The sequence below is a fragment of the Mycteria americana genome, chromosome 13 (genome assembly GCF_035582795.1).
Source record: "Mycteria americana isolate JAX WOST 10 ecotype Jacksonville Zoo and Gardens chromosome 13, USCA_MyAme_1.0, whole genome shotgun sequence".
In the NCBI taxonomy this organism is placed as follows: Eukaryota; Metazoa; Chordata; class Aves; order Ciconiiformes; family Ciconiidae; genus Mycteria; species Mycteria americana.
Genome location: NC_134377.1, coordinates 10,616,177 through 10,639,569, shown reverse-complemented (window position 1 = coordinate 10,639,569; position 23,393 = coordinate 10,616,177). Strand labels below are relative to the sequence as shown.

The 23,393-nt window shown below is 40.9% G+C and overlaps 1 protein-coding gene across 1 annotated transcript; it reads right to left on the bottom strand.

Annotated features, from left to right (window-relative positions):
• Window positions 1–72: 72 nt before the first annotated feature.
• PPTC7 (protein phosphatase targeting COQ7) lies at window positions 73–22,930 on the bottom strand. The gene is made up of 6 exons (XM_075515795.1): window positions 22,565–22,930; window positions 12,632–12,811; window positions 9,642–9,840; window positions 7,250–7,373; window positions 5,087–5,216; window positions 73–3,688 (listed from the first exon to the last, which is right to left on the bottom strand). Exons 1-6 carry the CDS (start codon window positions 22,764–22,766, stop codon window positions 3,630–3,632), a joined length of 894 nt encoding a protein of 297 aa, XP_075371910.1. The 5' UTR covers window positions 22,767–22,930; the 3' UTR covers window positions 73–3,629.
• Between the last annotated feature and the right edge of the window lie 463 nt (window positions 22,931–23,393).

Genomic DNA, 23,393 nt, shown 5'->3' with positions numbered 1-23,393 from the left:
ATCACTGTGTTAACAAACAGAGATTTTGCTGTCAGCTTTACTTTAAAAAACACATTTTAGTATAAATACTATATTTATTAAATATCTTTACAATTCATTTAAATGTATTTACAGAACTATTCCTGCATAAGTTATACCTCAGACATGAAATTCACATAATTGCCTCTTAGGTAAGCATAGATGATAGTCTCATTTTAACAACAAAAAGCATCCTCATTAGATACAGACTCAGATTTGCTTCATTATTTCAGCTATCTTTGTAAGAAACTACCTCATACAGCCAGTTTCTACACACACCATCTGGTGTTTCCCTGGAGAAAGGATGTCCATTACCGAGATGGAGATTCCATCACAAAATCCCTCACATCTTTGCCAGACCTTCACTTCTCCCTTCTCCTTGACGCAGCCATAACTGTCTGGTCCCCAAATGTGGGTTTTGTTTTGGTTTTTTTCCAGCGATACCTTCTTCACAAACACAAAGTACATTTAGATGGAAACTGTATGTTGCAGGTCTCCCAAAGATAGCCATGAAAGTAGCAAGGAACCACAGTGTTTGTCCAATTCACCACATCTTCGCCCTGTTTTACCCAAATACCTGGTAACACTGCTGCAGCAACCCCAACTCCTGCCAGCCATGTTACGTTACGTGGTTACTGGCGTGTAAAACTCTTCCTTCAGATCCCTGCTCCCAAACCACCAGCTCCTGCCAACACACACACACGCTCTGCAGCAGCTGAAAGTCGGCCTGTGCTCCGCTCACGCATGCTTCCGTGTCATAGAACACCTTTCTCATACACTCCTCTCGTGAATAGTCACAATAATCTAATTCCTAAGAAGTGTTACTGCTTCATGCATCATTTAAAATTATTTTGATAGTATGGGCCCTGTCATTTCCTTTTCCAAAAATCTGTTGTGCGCAGACAGCTTAAGTTCATAGGAAGAAATTAGGTTTGATATGTTTAGAGTGCACATCTTAAAAAAAAAAAAAAAACCAAAAAAACAAAAACAATCAAGCATGTGATAAAAATATCAATTCTTTATAATACAGTATTGCTTTATAAACAGATGGAAAAGCTATAAGCTTTACTGGTCTTTGGTGTGTCCGGTGAGGGATAAACTCATGATTTGTAAATCAAAATCCAAATTTGTTCTTTATTAAAAAAAAAAATCACCATGTGATACGAGGCAAATGGCTTTGTAGATACTGCTCAGCTCGGAACGGCTTTAGCACAGAGAGCAGGGTTTGGTGTCACACCCGCCAGGCAGTGCGGTGCAGCTTTGGAACAGGCGGCCGAGTCTCTGCGCTCGGGGATTCCAGACCCCAGACGGGCAGCGGCAGAGTGCAGCGCACGCAACGCCTCACGCGGGGGTAAGCACCTTTGCCGTACTCATCTATCTGATCCGCATCCATCTGCCAATGTATCTTTCTAGAAAGCGGGGGGAAAAATACTGAGGGCTGGGGACGAGCATGCCAAGAGCGAGGGGTCAGAGTGCAACAGTCCAGGTATGCAGGGGCATCATTTTAGGGGAAGTTCAAGGGAAAGAATAATTGATCAAATCTGCTCTAATCAAGAAGCGTGATAGTAAATACTGGAGAATAAAGTGTAAGGACACCCAGATTTGAGAGGGAACCCCCCTCTCAAATGCTAGAAACAAAGCCCTATCCTGCAGTGGGAATACATTCCTTCTGACGAGACAGCTGGGTACAGCTTGTTCAATTTTAAAAAACAACAAGGACCGACAATTTGTGCAAAGTTATCCACCACTCGCTGTTCCATGGATCGCAAAACAAATGAATTTTTCTTCATTAATATAGTCCTCCCCATACCCTCACCAAAATAGTATTTTGGTCAAGTTAGGGCAGTTAAGGCATTTTGACAAGTAATTACAAGGTGATTTAAAATAGATAGCTAACATTATGCCAATTTAGGAATAGCAGATAAATTACTGAAGAGCTTCCAAATTAATCACTTACTCTTATTATAAATGAAATGCCTGTTACAAGCATGACGCATTGAAATATAGTAAAATGACATGTACATGGTACATGTTAAATGATCTTAAATAAAAGCTTGACATAGTTACGCAAATATACAGTACAAGTCCACAAAAATTCTTTAAACAAGTTGAGGTAACCTCAAACTTAAACAGTTTTAATACAATAAACCAGGTAGTAAAAATCTCCTTTTGAGAGCAGGTAAGATTCCTTACTGACCAAGTTTAACTGCACTCACCTAAACAGCAACATTACCCGACTTTTTATATATAAAAACATGGCTTTAATTTATTTCTACATACTTTTCTACCAGCAAAAAAGTTAATGAAAAACTGACCAAAAATATATATATCTTTACAGCTATCAGCTTTTTGTATGAACCTCACAGGAAAGAAAAAGGAAAGCTTGCTGGAACAGGGGGAACAAATGTGAGCTACTGTAATTCAAAAGGAAATGTAATATTGCAAAGTGGCTGTTAGAGAACTGTAAACATCATCAAGGTTCATTCCGAAAACCCTAAACTTTAGTTACTGAAATGTAAGTTTTGCTGATTATTCATTAATAGTTTCCATGTATGCACTTACTGCTGCTGCCACAGCGTAAGCAAGAGGTGCTTGTTTGAGAGTCAGAAAGATAAGGATCAACTGGACTTAAAATGGTGCAGCAGATTCTGTTCTACACAAGCGAGAATGGCAATTATTAACACAAATTATGTTGCGTTAACAACAGCGTTATCTACCAAAAGTGAAGACGTTCAGAGTTGAGGATGATGTGTTCCTTGTGCAACCTCCCACAGCAGCATTTACGCCATATCATCCCGCGCTGGCAAGACGCGTTAAAATGCTGAAAGGACCTCAACTTTGGCCAGCTCGGCTTTTTCAGACCGACTTAAAATTTCTGTTTAAAAAAAAAAAAATTATCCACAGCCAAAACATCCAGATAGCCGGCCCGTTATGGACAAATGATCTGCAGAGCTTTTAAGATCACAGTTAAGCACCTGAAATCACAAAACACATTTGCATCCATATAACTTGAACTAGGTAAGTTTTTTGAAATTTCGTACTAGAAAAGGCTCCTAGGCTGACACCGTGTATGGCAAGAGCAGAGTGTTTACAGCAGTTATAAATCTCCTGAAAACTGGAGCTTAGAAACACGAAACCTCAGCTATCACTAACAAGACTATGCTTATGAAACTGTGTTCTGCAACATACCCTTTAATGACTAGTGAATGTTTCTAGTAAATAGTAATATGCCCTCTTGCAGAGGTTTTAGCTACCGAATCTAGTTTGAAAGATGATAAACCAATTCTACTCCTTTGAAAATAAGTCACATTTCAAACGCAGTAATGATGCGGGATTGATCCTCCCCCTTTTAAGGACAACGACTCAGCTCTGAAAGACATGCTTCAAGCCTTGAGCTTCTTCATTTCTTGCTGGCAGACGAAGACCAGTGTACTACAAGAGTGGTTCTTCACAAGGACTTCAGTTGCGTCTCAAGACAGGCAACGAGCTCGAGAACTGGCTGCCAAGATCAGCTGCAAAGGAAGAAAGCAATCCTGCCAGCAGGAAACCGTACGTGGGAAGCTAGGAGCTTGGGGATAACGAAAACGTCAGAAGCTGACGCTCCGGGCAGATCAGTCTGTATACTCAGCTACAATAGAAAGAAGGACGGTGATGTCATCTGGTTTTCCCCCTGTAACATAAGAAAAATAAAACTATTTCATCAAACCACAGTGGGTCATCATCTCATAATCTGTGACATTCCCCCATGGAAAGCTCTAAAAAATAGTTTAAATATTCAAAAACTGTTTTATGTAGACTCAAGAACTCTGCTTCCTCCACCTCCTTTCCAAAATGCAACCAAGGGTAGCAATGACATTTAACACAGCAAACAAGCGCTCTCCTTTGAAGCTACAGCGAGATCACAAACTACAAAACGAGTATGGAACCTTGAGCACTGCTGTTAGCCGGTAGAGCAGAAAGTCTGTTTTCTAGCAGACTATTTCTTTATTTAATAAATGTACAAAACCCATGATGTTGCTTTGTTACAAGCGAGCTGCAATAAGAAAGGATCTTCTCAGGAATTTACTGTAAATCCAACACCTCTTCAGCATCTTCTCCAGCACTATCTCACTGCATATCTTCCTAAAAGGCACCTAACATTTTTAGTAGTCACTTTCCAAACCTCAGCAGTGAGAGCAATACACTCAAATCCCAGAGAAGTGGCTCAGAGAAGAGGTAGTCTGTAATGCAGGAAGTCAAACCAGTCCTTTGGACTCGGGAGATCTGCAGTTTCATTACCGAATGACTGAGCTTTCTAGCAACATTGAGCCCAAGCTTTACAGCTATTGTCTCTACCCTTAGGAAAGACGCTTAAGGGGCTTGTGGGAAATCCTGCCCTCCTGATACAGAGAGAATGAGAACATCTTTACTAGCAGAATTATATTTATTTATTTAAAAAAAAAAATAAAAGAAAAAAAGGTGTTTGATAGGAGACTGAACTCCACCAGGTGCTAGTATCTTTCTAGAGCGTAAGAAATAGGACCAACAGAGAGGTCAGGATGGGGATGCTCATGGTACAAGGGTCAGAAATTTGAACCAAAAAATAAAAGCCACCACCAAAGAGTGGGCAGAATCTTGATTAAAAACCATCAATAATAGAAGACCTTAAAAAAACCAAAGCAAAACAAAACACCAAACCCCCCCACCCCACCCCCCCCCAAGGAACAAGTCCAGTACAGTTTCCCCAAGAGCCTGGAGAACTCGTATCAGGCAGGACTCCTGGGGCAGGAGTGTACATATTAGGTTAAAAAAAAAAAAAAAAAAAAAAAAAAAAAATCAGTGCACTGCGTTCTCTGCGTTCCAGCTGCTTCCCCAGGGCAGGCTTCTGATCAGCCGGGGCCTGGGATGACCTGCGTCAGGAGCTGGGGTCCTTGCCAAACCCAGCGCGCTACCTTGGCACTCTGCTGCCAACCGCATTTCTTAACGCTCTGTTTTCCTATCAGATTTTGGAACAACAGAACTTCACTCTGCTTAAGATTTCTCAAAGATTGCAGGAGTGGGAGGAGGAGGAAAAAAAAAAAAGTCTTACCTCTCACATTCAATCCATTGTCACATGCAAACTGTGCAAACGGTGACATGTAAGTGGGATCATATGCCAGCTCGTGAGCTTGCTCAGCAATGCTTCTCGCAGTCTGCTGTATACTCTCATAGTTGGAGTTCTAAATTAATGAGGAAAAAAGTTCATCCTTACAACAAAGTCTACCGGTAGTTGTTTTGCTGATACATGTCGGTTTTACAGATCCCTGACTGCTGGACCTCTCTCTCACAGATTAGGGCACTAGTCACCACCTTCTCTTCCAAATGGAACCCTCACCATCTTTTAGGCTTTACAAATTTGGGTTAGAACCGCAAATTTTCACAACTGACATCCAGACCTCTATTCCCTACCAGCAGCTACAAGACTTGGTTTTGGAGGATTTGTAGAATTTAGAAACTTAGAAGACTAATATTCAAAACAGACTAAAGAGTCTCACCTGAGGGAAGCAGGATATTTGATAGCTATACTAGCAGTTCTCACTGCAAGAGCCATCCTTCCCTCACAAAGTAGGCTCTGTTGAAATAATTGTTTTACCTTGAATGGAAAGTCTTATTTCTCTGACCCTCTTCTCTTACCCAAATCAACAAGAGCACACTTGGGGAGAAGGGGCACTTTAGAAGTTAGAGGAGAAAAAAAATGTATTGAGCATGTAAACTTTCTACGGACTGCATTTTAAGTGCCACTTTTTTTTCCTGTTTCAGTAACTCTGCTGCTTTACTCCAAGACTCTTCTTACTCAAGCCAACGTGACACGACAACCACTGCTCTCTTTGTTTGTAGCTACTTTAAAATGCCTTGTCATTTCAAGAGTCTTCCCCGCAGTTCGGCGAATTAGCAGGCATTTACATGATTAACTTTTGGCTCGACCTCATGGGGAACGTCAGTGCCTTCCCCAAACACACCAAAAGGTGGAGCTCGACTTTCTTCCACAAGAGAATTCCATCTCCAGTGTCTGCCCAAGCTAACCTTAGGTCTGCACAGCAAAAGGAAGGTGGGAGTACAGCAGACAGAGGTATGAGCTGGCTGTAGCATAAGTAACAGCCACTCAGGTTAGCAATCAGCCCACCAGGCCCTTCCAAACCATGACAGCATGCTGACAGACCTTCAGCGCTGTCATTACCATTGCTAACCAGATCAAAGCCTCTGTGACAGCTTGTGCTCGCGTTTTCCAGTGCACAGCACAGCTTCTCCATTTCAGACCTAAATATTGCACCAAGAAGAGGGGAGAGTGGTAGTGGGGACTGCAGAGAGGGGGAAACACAAGAGTCTGCCTGATGTGCAGAGGCCTCTTGGACATTTTGTCTGTAAGGACCCCTTCTCTGTCTGACACCACCTTTCAGTTATGTAGCTGCAGGATAAGCACAGGCAAAATTTTTTTAAAACCGCACTCTAATTCTACATTAACCTTATTTGCATTTCATAACAAAATAGTTTCCTCAGGGAGTTATACATATTGATATCTCCTAAGTATATTTTCCTTTCCATAAGTAAATAGCCTTAAGCTAAATGTTCTCATCCGAATTAAAATATCTTAATGTATTTTTACTATTTAAAAAGAACATTTGTGGTCACTAACCTGGAAAATTGCCAGGAAGTTTTTTTTACAGAACATCAAAGATTTTCAAGCACACACAACCCACAATTCAGACAGCACATACTGCTTTAGAATTACTGTTTTATAACCCTTCAGAAAAGCTTCAAATTATTTTTAAGTATACAGCTCACCCCCTCACATAACCCATGAGAGAACGCTGTATTTTCATGTACATAATCTACAGCCTCCAAGTACAGATAAAATACAACGTGTGAACAGCTGGCCAAGGGCAGCACCTACTATTGAACATCTCCCCCTTCCCCTTCCTTCTCTCCCTCCCGTCACTAGTTAGTGACATGGTACCAGCTGCTACTCAGGACATTTATGCCCAAGCTGCGGCTTTGGGATTCAGCCTGGGTGCAGATCCAAGAGACAGCGTGTTGGGGTCAGCGTCCCTTTCTACTGCTCACCTGTGGTATTAACTGAAAAGCCTTTAAACGATAGTGCTTTGTGGTGGGTCTTTTATATAACATACAAAAGTTATGTGCATAAAAAGTAATGGTAGTAACTACAAGGGACAGCCAGTGCAAAAGATGTAAGAGATGTAGAACACATGCTTACCTTCAGCTTTTTTAACTCCTGCAGAATCATGTAGTCAGGCATGTTGTCAAACAGTCCGTCTGTTGCAGTCAAAATAATGTCTCCAAGTTGGACATCAAAAGAAGTACTATCAGCAGCATCAGGGCTGTGAAGATGACAGGTATGTTAAAGAAAAGGACTCCAGCTTTCACTAAGACACCAAGCAATGTCAAACAGCACATCAACAGCTTTTGTAATTCACTACTGTTATGTGTTTTTCTGCAAAAGAAAGAAATAATCACTAACTGTGGAGCTTTTGCACCAGGATGGCTTGTCAAGAAAGCTACAACAAAAGAACTGTGATTGCAAACAGGTAATGTTCCAGCTATTACACCAAGGATTTGCATTTAAAATTCCCAGATGAACAATCCTGCAAACTAATCCACTTCACAAGTGTATCTCCATGGAAACGATTAAGTAGAATGGCAGCTCAGGGCTTCCTTCGCACTCATCTTAAATATGTAAGAGCGCTATACATGAAAGGACAATTCATAACAGGAACAGCCAAAACACTTAAGGATTCTGAATCACTTTCTAATGCAATGGAATATGAAACATGTCTGGAAATCGCTACCAGGAAACCATAGCCAGTTGGTCTACTTATGTCTGATACATTACACAATACCAAGGGGAGAAAATATCTATTTTGGCCATGAATATTGCTGCAGATCTGATTCTCAGAAGCAGCATAATGACAAACCTTTCATTTCTAAAGATTCTTCAGGGGTCTTTAAAAGGGAGAAACTGCTGCATCCCATGCCATTTGGCTATGCCGAAAAGCAGAAGAGCTGCTTTGCTGAACTGATTTGTAGCTTCAGGAAGGTTAAGAGAGTTAAGATTGCCGACCTATTCCCATATATAGCCAAATTTAACATTTAACTGGGACAACAAATAAAAAAAAAGTACTGGAGAAGCATTTAGACAACATGCATGAGTACTAATTAACGTCAAGAACAGTGCAGAAACTAGCCAGAAAGCTATAATCATGATTCAGAACTGAAATGTGGGAGCTCATTTATCTTGCGCTTTCCTTATTATGTGATGACTCAGATTAGATTGCTTTCCTGACTTCCACTGGACATTATCAATTATCCTTGTGCTTTTTGGTTTTTTGTCTTCCCATGGATGTCATAGAATCTCAGAAAAATTAAGATTTTTACAGCTCTGGAATTTCAAACAATAATTTAATTTGAGTCTAATAAAGAGGTTAGATTATTTAAGGGTTCTAATTTCAGAGTTCTACCCTAGCTTCCTCTCTGCAGTCTTATGATGAAATAATAAAAACACGGGTAAGAATGGTCAGGGTTTCAACAACTTAACCAACATTTTCAAAAAGAGCTATTTTGGCATTCAAGTCAAATGGCACCCTTACTGCATCACCCTTGATATTTCATAGAATCGTAAAATCATTTAGGTTGGAAAAGACCCTTAAGATCATCAAGTCCAAACCTTGGACCAAGAACTTAAGATGCCTATTGCATTCCCTGTATACTATGGTCACTCTCTGAAGATCCCTTTACATATTCCTGTATTCAGAAGAGGGATATCACTTTAATGACTGTATAACTGTTGATTTGAGAGCTGTATTTTAATACATATTTGAAAGCCGATTTTTTTTAATTTTATATTACTGGTGAGGCTTCATGAAGTCAGAGGATGGATCAGCCTGACATTCTTAGGGGAAGACACAAGTACAGGTCTGCCTTTGAAACAACTCATTTCTGTGAACAGATTGTCCTTTCCTAATACTCTCGTTTCCCAGCTTGGTGTTCTGCCAAACAGTTTTTTTGCTCGTTTTGGTCAAATACAATATGCTGCGGGAAACACAGCTATTTGGAAACACAAGTTACAGTCACATGTCCCTCTGCTCTATTCTTCAAGTACTTGCTACCTCACTGCCAAGATATCTAAATTAGCGTACTCCAAACCAGTCTCAAGAGAGTACAGACAGGGACTGGGAACGAAAGCTACTGCTAAGACAAGCCACTCATGCAGGATGACCGGCACATACACCAGTTGCAGTCTTATTACAGCAGCTTTATTGAGCAACGTCTTTCTATGGATCAGAACATGTCTAGTGCACACCATAGACTATGGGAATATGCCATCGTGAATGAATAATCATTAGCCCAATAAATTCAGACTGTGCAACAGTGTACAGAGTTCGTTAAGTACAAGGTGAGAACTGCTCACATTACCTAAAGGGGGGGGGGGGGGGGGGGGGGGGCAGGTATACAACCGTTTGATTGGATACACGCTTAAATCCCACGCACTACATCACGCTATACAAAGAGCACCGTAGCAGCAAAACTGCAACCTTTTGGGCGTTGATCGCATACACAGATTAAAAATTTCAGATCCTCTCCCATCTTACCTGTCACTTAAGACAACTCCTTCTGCTTCTGGTGGAGCTATTGACAGTTGGAACGGAGTGTTGAAGTAATGCTGCTGCTCATCAGATCGATGTACTACTTCTCCTCCTCTGACTACCAAAAATCCAGAATCTCCCAAGTTGGCTGTATGTAAACGATGACTTGTTCTGTCCAGAACTACTATACAAGCTGTACTGCTTCCTGGAAACAGAATATGATAACCTGAGTTAGCTTTACAGAAATTATTTATTCTTTCACCAATTCGATTCATAGTTCAATTATTCAAATATTTCTCAAAGCCTACAAATCAGAAGAAATGGAAATACTCAAAAATGCCAAAATTAATATACACTAAAAATAGCAAAATGCTAGAAATCTTTGCAAGACAAACTATGAATTTTGTATAGAACTTACTTTTCCTGCTTTGATTTTGGTAAACACATTATGCTGACAAATACCTGGTTTGTTCCACTTTATTTACAGTTTTCCATCCCAACATGTCAGCGCATTCTGCTATAGGACTGGATTTACAGAAGTCACATAAAATACTGAAATTCCAAAATCATTGACATAATAGAATTCTAGTAGCATCCATACAATGCTAGGTGCTCTCCACACAGTTTTACTCATCAGCTGTAAATAAACCACACCAAGTAAAGAACTGCTTGCAATTAAGTATTAGGTATTATTGCATTACTCTTGTCAGAACATTAAAATGCTGCTCTTCTTAGTACGGCTCTGTAGAGCTATCTTCATGTTTAAAAAAAGAATAATCCTGTCACGTCTTCAGGACACTAACTTCACAAGTTTAAAGAAAACACGTTTCAGAGACAAATACTATTCCAGATTAAAGTCAGACAGAAGGGAAACACATCTACTTGTCAACTGTGCTCAGAACTATCCCAGCCATGCTTGAGGGCACTGAGGAATTCTTGATTCATTCACTAGGAAATAGCCACCAACTGCGCTTGGTTGCAAGCCACAAAAATAATTGTATTGCAAAGATACCCATCCACAGACTAAGTCCTTCACAGCAACTAGCAATCACTTAATTTCTGCAAATAGGATAGCACATCCACCAAAAGAATTTTCATTCCTGAAGAGGGTGAAATACAGCTAAAGCATTTCTTCTTGACTTCTGGCTCCAACACAAGTCCCCATATCACCAGCTGGTGAACAGTCTTCATCTTCTACCCTAACATTCTTCCAGCAGAAGCTTCCAAGCACAGCTACGTGCTGGACAGACCGCAAGCTTGCAATGAGCTAAACTTATAATCAGGCTTGCTAGTGCAGAAGTCCAGCTGGCTCTAAGCATCACCTATTCCAGATGTTTCCCTTTCTAATACAGGGAGTTCCCTGCAATACACTTGCACTTAATTTGTTCACTAGTGAATATATGGGACCTTCTCCACTCTTAGTGAATGGTAAGTCAAAGCAGTATCTTAGAAAAAAATGCAGATTTTATATGTGACAGCGTCCAAGATTGTTCTGCAATACAAGAATAGTGTTTAAATAAATGGCACAGTTTCCTCCCACTTCAGTTTTGTTTTAAAATATTTGCTAGATTCAATTCTGATGAACTAAGTATCAGAACTTAAAGCACAACAGCAAGGAAAAGTTACTGCCTAATGAATCCTCCTTAATGAAGTCCTCTCCCTTCACTTTATTTAAAATAAACTCTAAATGCTCATTGCTGTGGTAATTCCAGGGTTTTATTTCTACTTCTAAAAATACCGTTCTCTCTTAAAGGAGAAACACTAAGGATCATTAGTTTCAAATTCTAACTCTATTAGCAGAGTGTAACTAGGAGGCCATGTGTGGAATGCAGATCTTGTGACTCAGCATATGCTGCTTTTCAGAATTTGAAAGGTCAAGCGAAGCAGGGCTGCCTCTGTCTACAAAGCCGTTGTGAGAGCTGTCACCAGTGGCCCACTTTGTAGATCACTTACAGCTACATCTGCTTTGCACAAATAAGCACCATTAAACACACAAATCCTAATGTAATTACCAACCACTACTATTTTAGTGATACTTAAGGTCACTTCTGAGGTTCGAACCTATTCTTTAGGCATATAATGCAAGAACATCTGTTCCGAAGCTCAGCAGACAAGTTAAATATAGCTTACACAGCACTCTTCTGGCACAGAAGTTTAAGGTCAGGTGAGAAGCATGCGTATCACACAGGGTAACGCTTTCTTGGTGCGTAAGAGGTCACATGCCCTTTAGAAAAGTATTCTGTTTTCAAGGTTGTCAGCTGAGGCCAAATGTTGCCTCTCTATCTGCTCACCATTCCCAAGGCAGGTGGATGCCCTGTCTAAAATCAACTTTGACACGGAATATGCTAAGCATCTACTGTACTTTGCTTTCAAAAAAATCTGTAATGAATCTCCCACAAAGAGTTATAAAAATAATATACAGTACCAGTGGTTGTATGATATAAACTACTTAAGTCAACCAATTAGGTTTAAAGTTCATTGGACATAAAAGGCAACGGGAGCAGTAAGGCAAGGAATGAGCAGAACTGCATCCAATTATAATCAGAAAATATTTTTACTTGCATAGCTTAAGCAAAAAGCCACAACCAATCATTTAGAGCTTTCAACGGAGAACAGTTATTTATACATACGTAACAGAGAGAATGAGTGCACGTGCCATAGCATATTCTACTGCTGAACTCGTTTTGCAAACTCTCTGCAAGCACTGGTGAATTACCACCCTTCACACACAAAGGCAGTTTGCTTTTTTTTTTTTTTATACACACACACAAACATTCCCTGCATTACTGAATGAATCAAGATAGTTTTTAAACGTACAAGACAAAATAAGGCTGCTACCAAGACAACTCCATTTCTACAGGTTTTGGTTAATTAAGAGAAGGTAACTGCTTGCAAATTTGCTGTAAAAGCTGACAACAGATTTAAGCAACCTTGACTAAGTATATGTCTAGATAACATACAGCACAGATTCAATTTATATATTTTTGCTCTCTTACCAAGCAAAGGTACTTTGTTCTGGAGCAGCTCACAATAACCTGCGGTGAGAATCCCAACAGGATTACTTGGTACAAACCGTCCTTCTTTCACTAAACGTTCACATGTTCGCATTAGAGTCCCTGAGAACTGAGAAGGGTCAACCCCATAGTCTCTCCAGCCACCTACACCATCTGCTACCCCTAGAAGGAAACAGAAAACAAGAGTTATATGAACAGAAATGGCTTCCAAAACAAGGTTTTTAATTTTTTACATCACTTATGACATTCAGTAACTAAAAAGTGGGACGTAGCCCCTGCTTGAAAAACATTTTTAAGAAAAAAAAAAAATTGAGCATTTGTAAGAAAACTTCTGACATCAGCTCCTAGACAAATCTCTAAATATAACATGAATTGCTGAAAAGAAGGTAAAGTTCTAATGCTGAGAACTCTGTGAGGAGGCTGACTTCACTAGAGAACAATTAATGGGGAATTTGGGGGGAAGGAGGAGGATTCAATCACATTACCCTTTGATTAGCCCATTAAAAAGGAAGAAGAGTTTTTATTAGTTTTAGATATGAAGGTAGTTCAGATTTTAAATAGGGTAGAAATGATAAAGAAACTCTTCCTCACTATTCAACAGCCCAAAGTTTTTTTCTCAAGCTACTTGCTCCTATGAAGGATAATGCTTTCTATTTGGTAATATCAAATTCTGTACAAACTAAACTTCCATTTTAGAAGCGTGTTCAAAAAACCATGTAACTAACACAGTGCTGGGACCCACCCCTGCAAGGATAGTTTGTTGCTTACAGCTTCAGCCAAGCAAGATAATGAAAACTGACTAAGATCCAGTCAAATTTCATTCAGTTATTCAAAACAACCTAGATAACAAAAAAACTAGACCAATTCTGGCAAAGCTTGGGAAGCTTCTGAGCCACCACAGAGTCAAACATCAAAGATGCACATAGAAAAGGGGGGTGGGTCAGAGGGAGATAAGCAACAGATATGATATTCTGCTGCCCATTTAGCTAAAGTATTTTGAACTTCCTCAATTGGCTTTAATGATAAAAGTAAAATACCGTCCAGAAGTATTATTTACGAGATAAAAATATTTCTACTTGGAAATTTTTCCAAAAATCTTTTTGATCCTCAGCATGTAAGGGACTAACCGTCTCAAGCACAGGTTTCTGTAATATAATAAAGCTAAAATCCTATGTTCATGATAAAAGCATAAAGAGGCAATTTCAGAGCTCAGGTTGTGCTGAAGAACAACAGCCTCCTCAGAAAAAAATGCCGCTATCAGCAAAGGCATGAAAATTTGACTGAGAAGGTAAAACTAAGTTTGCCTCATCTACAAATGCCCTTCACATGGGACACCATCTGAAACTGAGACGGAAGGTTTAGAGCCGACCTTGGCACGAACTATAATCTGACAGGAGGTTATAGCCAGATTCTGAACAGCCTATCAACATTAATCAGATTTCTCCCAAAAATAGTGCACAACCTTTTAGACACCTGCTTTGTCCATTTGCTTTCTTAGAAGAATGCTACAGGAAGGCAGATCCCTGTATTCACCTTGTCAGACCAGACCCTGGGAAGCAGCTCATGCAAAAGCAACCCCAGCATTCTCAGAAATGCCTTTTCTGGTTTCCTCAAGAACAAACTAATCCTCTCTTTACAGATCCCACAACTTCAGGTTAATACTGGATTAACCCTTTGCTTTCTGCTGCCATGCAGACAAGTCTAGAAGAAGAGATTATTAAGAAAAAGTTCTAGATCTAGAACTTGAAATAGAAACTAAGCTGCAGTTCGGATGATGATGCTTGCTTTACATGAAGTTACCAGATAAGCGGCTTTTTTCCCCTTTAAGATGAACACAATCCATATGTATTTTTGCTAGCTGAATACGGTATTGCTTCACTGACAACAGGGTTAACGCAATGAAAAGATGATGTTTGACAAGTACTGTCCCAAAGCTTTTGGCTCATAAGGTGGTTACAAAACAAGCTCATCAGAAGTTACAGAGTTCCCTCAAGCGATCAGTAAACCATTTTTGCATTAGTCTTCTTGGGAAATATTTAAACAGAAACACTACAGCATTAGTATATAGTACAAGCATAGCAAGCACCTGATAAGGTTAATTATCAAAACCTGTTTCTATTTTTAAAGCAAAAGTAAGAGTATGCTACCTCATTTTCTTTGCTTGCTTCTTACTCCAGGCAGGAAATCTGAATCTGTAATCATGGCAGCACACTTCATACTCTATCTTGAGCCATGTAATGGCTTTGTCTGTCTGCCTTCCTGTCTGCTTTTTGCAAGCTATAAACAGCTTTAAGTACACTCTGCCAGTGCCTTCCAAAACAATCATCCTCAAGATGGTCCACAAGTAGGTCCTCTGATTTAGCTTGCACCATACTTAAGAGAACAGATTGTCTGCTTAAGAACCAACAAGCCAGTTGTGCATTCCTCCTCCATCGCTGGCACCGAAGCAAACGGGACCATCGCATTCATGAGCAGGCCACAGAGTATGCTTTCACTGTAACACCTCCAGGACACCTCATCAGCTCACTAACTCATGTACCACCCCTCGCATCTATTTCTTGTCCTTACCCAAAACGGACAATGTGGGGTTTTTTGCAAAGGTGTGGTGGGGGGTTTCCCCTCTTTTTCTTTCTTTTTAAACTGTATCTCAAAGATGATAGGTCAGTTCATTTAATTTAAGCTAAATGACCTTGTTGGCTCCCAAAGCATGGCTCATGAACACTGCCAGAGCAGTCAAATGCTTCCTCCTGCTGCGGCACAGAGCCAGGAATTACTGCTGCCATCGAGATCAATGGCAGTACATAGGCAAAGCACATTCAAGAAGCCCTATACCACACAGTGCCACCTAGAAAACATCCACCTTTATTGGTTTTGCCTTAAAAGAAGATTTTTACATTCCCCAAGATCTTTAGCCACCCTGTCCTACCTTCAGCATGGTTTTAAAGTAACAATAGTATCTTTACATTCTACATTCTCAACATAAACTAAACAGTTTTACGGGAAAGGAATACGTGATTTTAAACCAGATTGAATAAACCGCTACTGAAATAGATGAAATGTAAATGAGAATAAAGTTTAAGAAAACTTTGTGGTATTTGATATACAGCTAACAAGGAGCAAAACTATTTGTGAGATATTTCATACTCCAGAAGTATTGAAAAAGTATGCAAGAACTGAAAACAACTCAAAAATGGACTAATTTTTGTGTAATAGCTTGTTCCCTCTGTCACCAAAGGAAAATTCAAAGGTACTGCTGTTGGCAGTATCACTGCCAAGTAATAATGCCAAGCTCTATTCATTTATATTTTCTTTGTTTTCACCTAAGACAAAAAAGTCCCTGTAAATATTCAAAATAACTGTTTTAACAAGTGAAAAAGATTACTTAGGTTTTCATTTTATTACAATTCACCATAAAACATTAAATAGTTTCCTAGTATCCACCATTTAACTTAAAATAACCATCTTACAAAATAGGAATCACAGGACAATTAAGACAAACCGCATGGCTGAGAAGAATTGCTGAAATTGAACTGTACACAATCCTTGATTTTTTCCTAAGCTCTTCAGTATATCAGAAAATTTTAGAGAAAGAATATTTCTTTGGACATTCCCTGTTCATGCTTACACATAAATTACACAAATGTCCATGTGACATAGTGAAATACCTGTGGCTAGATGAACAACCACTGTAAATAAAGCAACTGAAAATTTCACAATAAATTACTTCAAAAGAATAAATGCTTCTCAAGTATTTAACTACATTATGGAGACCTTTCAGAATCTTTGAGAGTTAACACTCCACTACATTGCCTTCTGCTGGAAAATACACAAATACTATTGCCAGATTAAATACTCGCTGCATGTGTCAGTCCAAAAACTGGCTCTAACTTCTTAAAGATTCAGTGTATCTCTCAGAGAGAAACAGTTGTAATGAAGTTTCAAGACAAAGCACAAGTGACTGATGCTGCAGCACTGAAACTGAGCAAGTGAAGATACTGGCACTGAAACTTGTTAAAATTTTATTTCAAAATGCTGAAAGCACCTGGGATAAAATACCAGTTGAAATGCAAACGTAAAGTTGTTTTGACTGCCAACACATAAGTTTAACTGCAGAAGCCCAGGGAACAGCCAGCCAGTGCTGAGACTAGCAATACGTGGTTTTCACTGCACACTTTTATAAGCCAGATGCAGATGTTCTATCTAGTTCAGAGCAAATAAAAACTAAACAGGCTTAAAGTTCAGAACAAAGCCATGATACTAATCAAACCCTGTTTAATATAAATAGCGCTATGAGTGGAGGTTCTGGCTAGCTGGCAAACTAACCCGCCCATGGTCAGAGTCCAAAAGTATCACCCTGTCCCAAAAATCTCTTGAAATATGGATACTTTCAAATGCTCCATCAGCTAAGAATAATAATCACACACAGAAGCACCAGGCAGGCACAAGTGGGCCACCAGGAATTGCTTTTGCATGCATCCACAACTAACTTTGTAAGACACTCCACGCATCCTACTGAACTTTAAATTTCTTGAGATCCTTACCTGAATTAGCAACGAATCACTGATAAAAGAACGTCCAAAGGATATATTTGTGACTGAATTTATTTTGCATCAAATATAGAAGAAAGGCTAAAATAGTAACAAGCGCAACCTGTTGCACTACACAAGTTTGAAATACAGCACCTAATACTTATCAACATATCAGAATTGGGATAAACTGATAAGATTTCTTGTTTTATCAGCAATGAGATAAATCACACACCTAGATAGGTTCTCCATCCAAAGCAAGTCACATGCTCAAAGCCAGCACTAACCCTCCTAGCAGCTTCACTGGCAGCGTGTACGGGATCACAATGTTAGAGCCAAATGCTGTCTACTTCCCCCCCCAGGTTTTGACAAAGAAATAACCTGGTTAAACACAAATCCCTGAAGGCAGATTGTGTGTGACCGATAACTAGTTATAAAAGGAAAGGTTATTTATTCACAATATGCATTTTAAAAGTTACAGTAGACCTTAAACTACCCTTGCATTAACTAGAAAGGTACTGGAAGAATAACTGGGCTAAGTCATAATGAGGAACAAAAAGCAAGAGGCAAAGTGAGAGATGATGTTGAAGAACAGACTGAAGGAGAGACAAGGAACCGAAAACATTAAATTGTGCACCTACTTCCAGGACAAAGCAGCAGCTCCTTATATCTTCCCCGCCAATACACTGTTGTACCTGAAACAGGTTTACACCAGGTAGATCTCTTACGTATTTTATTTAGGCCTGAGAAATCGCTCAGTGGATTTTGGGAGTTACAGGGAAACAGTAAACTATTATTTATCTCTGAAAGTTTTGTAAAAACTTCCCTACATAGTTATAACTACTTAATCTCTCAAGGTGTTGAGCAACCCTGGAACTTATTTTTGTAGCTGAACTGCTACTGGTGGTTGGCGCTTAAATGCTGAAAAGGGATAGGTGCTGTAGAATAGACACCAGCCAAGCTGTACTGAAATTACTTATAGCCTGAACAATCTCAGGCTCACAATATTAATAGCGCAGATCAACCAAAGCGAGCAGTGGGAGATTTTTGCAACATTTCCTGCAACATAGGTATGATTAATGTCTCACCTACTGTATTGTGTTCAGCTTTGCTTATTTCCTTTTGTGATTTCTGACAGAACCTGTTTTTCATTCAAGCTAAGATCTGCATATGAATGGGAAATTGGCTGCTATCAACAAGTATCAATAGCACATACAATTAAAGTAAGTGTTCAATTGCAAATTATGATCAGAATATGTTGTGTTCAATGCCCTTCCAGAAACGGGGCTAAAGAAGAATAACCAGATTTTAGTTTCATTCTCAGAGAGCTACCACATTTCTAAGAGGTTACATTCAATGCTACTTAAGAACAGCTCTGCTGACATTTGGATTAGCTGCATTGACAAAAAGGTCAGTGAATATGATTGTTAACGGGGATGTTTCTCAATAATCTGTAGTCTCTCTACAAATGACAGTACTTACGCTCCCATGTTAAAACGAAAATTTCATTTGGTCTATTACAAACTAAGACACATATACAATTTTTTTCAAATCACTGATTACTCCCTCTAAGATGTTCCGAGTTCTCCCAACAGAGTAGGTGAAAGGCTACTCTGAAGCAAGCAGATGACTTGCCTCCTTTAGTGTGATAAGTTGTGATAAGGCAGCAATCTCTTTAATAGGTATGATACCAAATAAACCACTTAACATAGTCTTACATGACCTTCAGGCATCAAAGTAAGAATCCCTTCCCCCTCTATAGTTGCCAGAACAACCTTGACATTTCATCTACAAATCCTTTTACGTTTTGTAGTTTACTTTTCGTGATGACAGTGAAACTAACAATATTCCAGGGGCTTTGTCACTCTAGACTTTTACATACCTCCTATGCAGGCTCCTGACAAACTTAATTTTCAAGTAAAGTGCAATTCCTTTCAGTTCAGAGTAGCTGCCCCACAATACCACCCCACCCCCCCCCCAAAAAATGAAAATCAAAATTTGCAGCAGAGGGAACAGTTGCCAAATTTTAACTTTGCAATGAACAAACAGTACCCCACTGCCAGACAGTTTTTTCCTACTGCTGCTGGGGGACAGAAATAGTTTGGAAGACTAGTCAAGTCACACTGGCTACACCCAAACTTCTACCCAGCACAGACATTGTATAAGTGATGCTGTCACGGGACGCGCATTGGTTGCTGTAATGTTTCAATAATGAGTCACACAACGGCTTGGAAAATCCATAAAAACTAGCAAAGACATCAGGAGCCTGATAAGGCAGGAATAAGCAAGAAAAGGCAGATCCCAACAAAAGAGAAAATGATCACCAGCATGAGACTTCTCAAAATTTATGAACAAGCTTCAGTGTTTAGTTTTGATAAATAAGTGAAATGTTTATATAAAGTGTTTACATTAATTTTTTAAATTTGTTTTTTGCTTCCTATGCACCAAAAAAATTCTACTCCTGTCCTAATTAGAAAAAAAACAAAGGTGTCAGTTTCTGAAGAGTTTTGTTTTTCAGCTTTAAAAACCAAAATTTCTGTCCTTTTAAGTTACAAAGGCATGCATGAAGAGGTATATAAATGTCTACCAAGTCTCAAGAAGATATCTGAATATTCTGAGGATCTGGACAACCAAGACATTGACAGTGAACATACAAAAAGGTAGAATATGGTACAAGCAGCAGCAAAAAGGAAACATGGGCCTGAATCATAAAGCTCTAGAGATTAATATTAGTAGTAAAGCCATTTCCTTTTCTCAGTGACCCCAAAGGAAACACTCTGGTTTTGAGTTTCTTGTTTCTCCCTGTGCTCAGAAAGAAAGGAAGAAAACATGCAAATTTAACAGGTACTTACCAGACAGAAGTAAAAATAAGAGACAAAAACTCCAAGGATTCAAGTACACCAGCAACAGGCCTTATCAAGCCCTTAACAACTATGGGAGGGTTGGAAATAACATGAATCTTCATAAGCTTTCTGTTGATCTTACTATGAAATGATAAAGCACAGACTAGAAGACACTGTTAAATTTTCAGCCTTAAGACATATAACAAAGTAAGTGTTTAGCTTTTTTCTATCTGCTATAAACACACTGCCTAGTCAACTTTTGTTTGACCTAAGAAAATGAATCCCCAAGCACTCATGCCAAACGGCTGGGAGTAGCTCTTTCACTACTACACCACACCCATATCCATCCCACACAGGCATCCTTCCCACATATTGGTTCTAGAAAAGACTGGCACGGAAAAGTTTTAAATTAATTATCTGGCATGGCTTTGTCACTGATGACTACTAGGGCAGACTAACTCTAAGTGATACACTTGAAATTTACTGTTCTCTAAAAGCACTCTTACTGTGTCTAGTGTTCACTGTGGCTAAAACCACATGAGCCTCTTCATTAAACTAATATGGAAAAATGAAGCTTGAAAAGCAACAGTTCAGCTCAGCCAGTTTTGTTGAGGTGCAGAGTCAGGCAGGTATTGAGTTAGTACAAAATCTATAAGGGTCTTTCAAAAATAGGTATGGAACCTCAGACTTGTGATGAGAGTAAGAGGAACTGAGGGCAAGAAAACACTGGTGCTGAAATTCTTTTTGCAGCAGTGTAGAAGAGCTGGTTGAGAAAGGGAGAGCAAAGAGATGATTGCAGTAGCAGAAACGAGGAGAAAACTACTATGTCTGTAAACTTAAGAACTACAGGTGAAGAAAAAGCATCAAGTTACATTGCATTAAAACCCATCCTGAGCATTACTGTTTGCAGAACGTACAGTGATCTTGTGGTTTTGGTATGTATATTAGAAAAGCAATAAAGAACTAACATGAAAATAGCTTTACGGGGGAAAAAACACACCAACAGCTTTTCTATTTAAATTATTTTCTTCTTGGTACTTAAGACATCCTGGTCCAAAGCCTTCTTTGCTTTTTGATCCTTAAGTGGAGTTACAATTCTGTTTGTTTTCAAGTTGCCATGAAAATTAATGCAAAGACCAACTTAGAAATGCAATTCTCTGTTGATTCCAGCAGGAACACAAGACAAGCTGTAGGTCCACATACGGTAATTACCAAATATGGCCAGAAAACCCTAAACATCATCAAATGGGTCTAAATCCATCCGCTTCCCCATGCAAAGAGTCCACCTAAGGAAAGCAGATTCTGCATTTCTCTTACAGGCAAATACCAACTGCTCAGTTATTTATCAGTGCTGGCCTAGTATGAACTTTAAAGGCAGCCAGCCTTAGTCACATGTTAAAGTAAGGTTGTCCAACAGCTAATTCTAATAGAAAAAAGTTTCTCTGGAACAGGCACAACAGAAAAGATGCTGAGTATCTAAAATGCATTGACAAGTTTTCCACATCTCCTTGCAAGCTGTAGCATCACCTTTAAACAGCTCCCTTGAGAATAATCAGCAACACCGTTACCTAGCACCAAGTTACAGCTTCCTGAAAAAATGTCTCAGCTATATTAAACGGCAACCAAGTTACAATGACAGCACCAAATTGTGAAGAATCCCAAGCAGTGTCACATCACGACACTACAGTGCAATCCCACCAGTTTTAAACTAAAAAAACCAAAAAACAACAAAAAAAAAAAAAAAAAAAAAACCAAAAGGGGCAGGAGGGAGGAAGCTTTTTTTTAATGTCAAAGTTTCAGTGAAAATTTATTTCTGTCAGTTGCTCAAAAACTAACTTTTGCAGAGTGTCAGTCAGCCAAATTCAACCTTGACTACACAAGAGAAAGGTCAAGCACTGTCAAAAGCAATGCTCCTCATAAACTGAAGATTCCACTCATTATCTGTAATTATTCACTACTTCTAAAATTTGAACCCTTAAGATTCATTTTGCACGTGAATCCAAACCAGAGAGTGTAATCAGGACAGAACAAGTACTGAAATTGAAGTTTGACATTTGAAACCAGTCTCAATGTCACTTTGCCTTTCACTTGACAAGGACACAGCACACGCTAAAATCAGGAAGTCTCTGTTTCAATGATCCTTACATAGAAATGCAATACATATACACGGGGCTTGGTCAGGTTTTAAAGGCACACAGAAAGTGTAATGCACTACAAGTTGTTTCTCTGGCTTTTGGAGCCCCTAGGCCTTACAGGCACCTACAGGTGAAACGCCAAGGCTGGGCCCAGACGCCCGGCACCCAAACCACACCATCCCAAAGGCAGGCTGAGCGAGGTAGGTGTCGTGCTGCAGCAAAGAGCATGAGAGCTTTCTTTTGAAACTAAAAACAAAGAGAACTCGCGCTGACATTTACGGGCGGAACCGGCCCCTTTGTCTGTGACCGAAGACTGAGCCGCTTCGCCATGTGCGGCTCAAGGAAGGGAGGTCACCACACCGACACCAAAGCCACCTCAGCACCCCCGAGCAGGACCCCGCCAGCACTTACCCAGCACATCTGCCGACCGGTGCCGGGCCACGAAGCAGGCGTCATCCCCGTAGCACATGCCCTTCTTGAGGATGCCCTTGCGGAAATCTTTGCCAAAGCCACAGCTGGCTGTCACCAAGCTGTAGTCACGGGAGTCGGTCTGCGAGAGGCCGCCCAGGACTGCCCGGGCCACCAGCCTGCCATAGGAGAGCACCGAGAACATGGCGTGGGGCGCCCAGCAGCCGAGAGCCAGGAACGCGGGGAGCCACCGGCGCAGCCGCCTCCTGACCTGCGAGCGCCCGCCGCAGGGAGCCAGCCTTCCCCTGCCCGCCGGCCGGCTTGCCTCAGCCCCCGCCGGCCCGCGCTGCCCCTCCTCGGCCCGGCCCCTCGCCCTCCCCCCCGCGGGCCGCCTCGCCTCTCCGGGCCGGCTCCCGCCCTCGCCCCCGCCGCCGGCGCTGCCCCTCACGCCCCGCGCGCCGGCCCCTCACGGCCGGGTTGCCGGCAGCGCCCCCGCCTTCCGCGCCAACCCCCCCCCCCCGAGGGGGGCTCTGTCTCCTCCCCAGCCGGCCGGCGCTGCCCCGCGAAGGCCTCCGGGCGCCCTCCCCGCCGCGCCGTGGGGGTGGCCCGGTCAGAGCCGGCGGTGCCCGCTGCGCCGCCCCCGCACCCCGCCGGCCGCAGCCGCCATCTTCGCCGCGCGTGTTGAGGCCCCGGCACTCGGCAAGCGAGCGAGCGGGCGGGCGGCGAGGTCAGCCCCGCCCCACCCCCAGCGCGCTTGCGCAGCAGCCGGCGACCGCCCCCATTGGTTCCGCGCCGCGCCTCATTTGCATGCTGCGGGACAATAACACCGTGG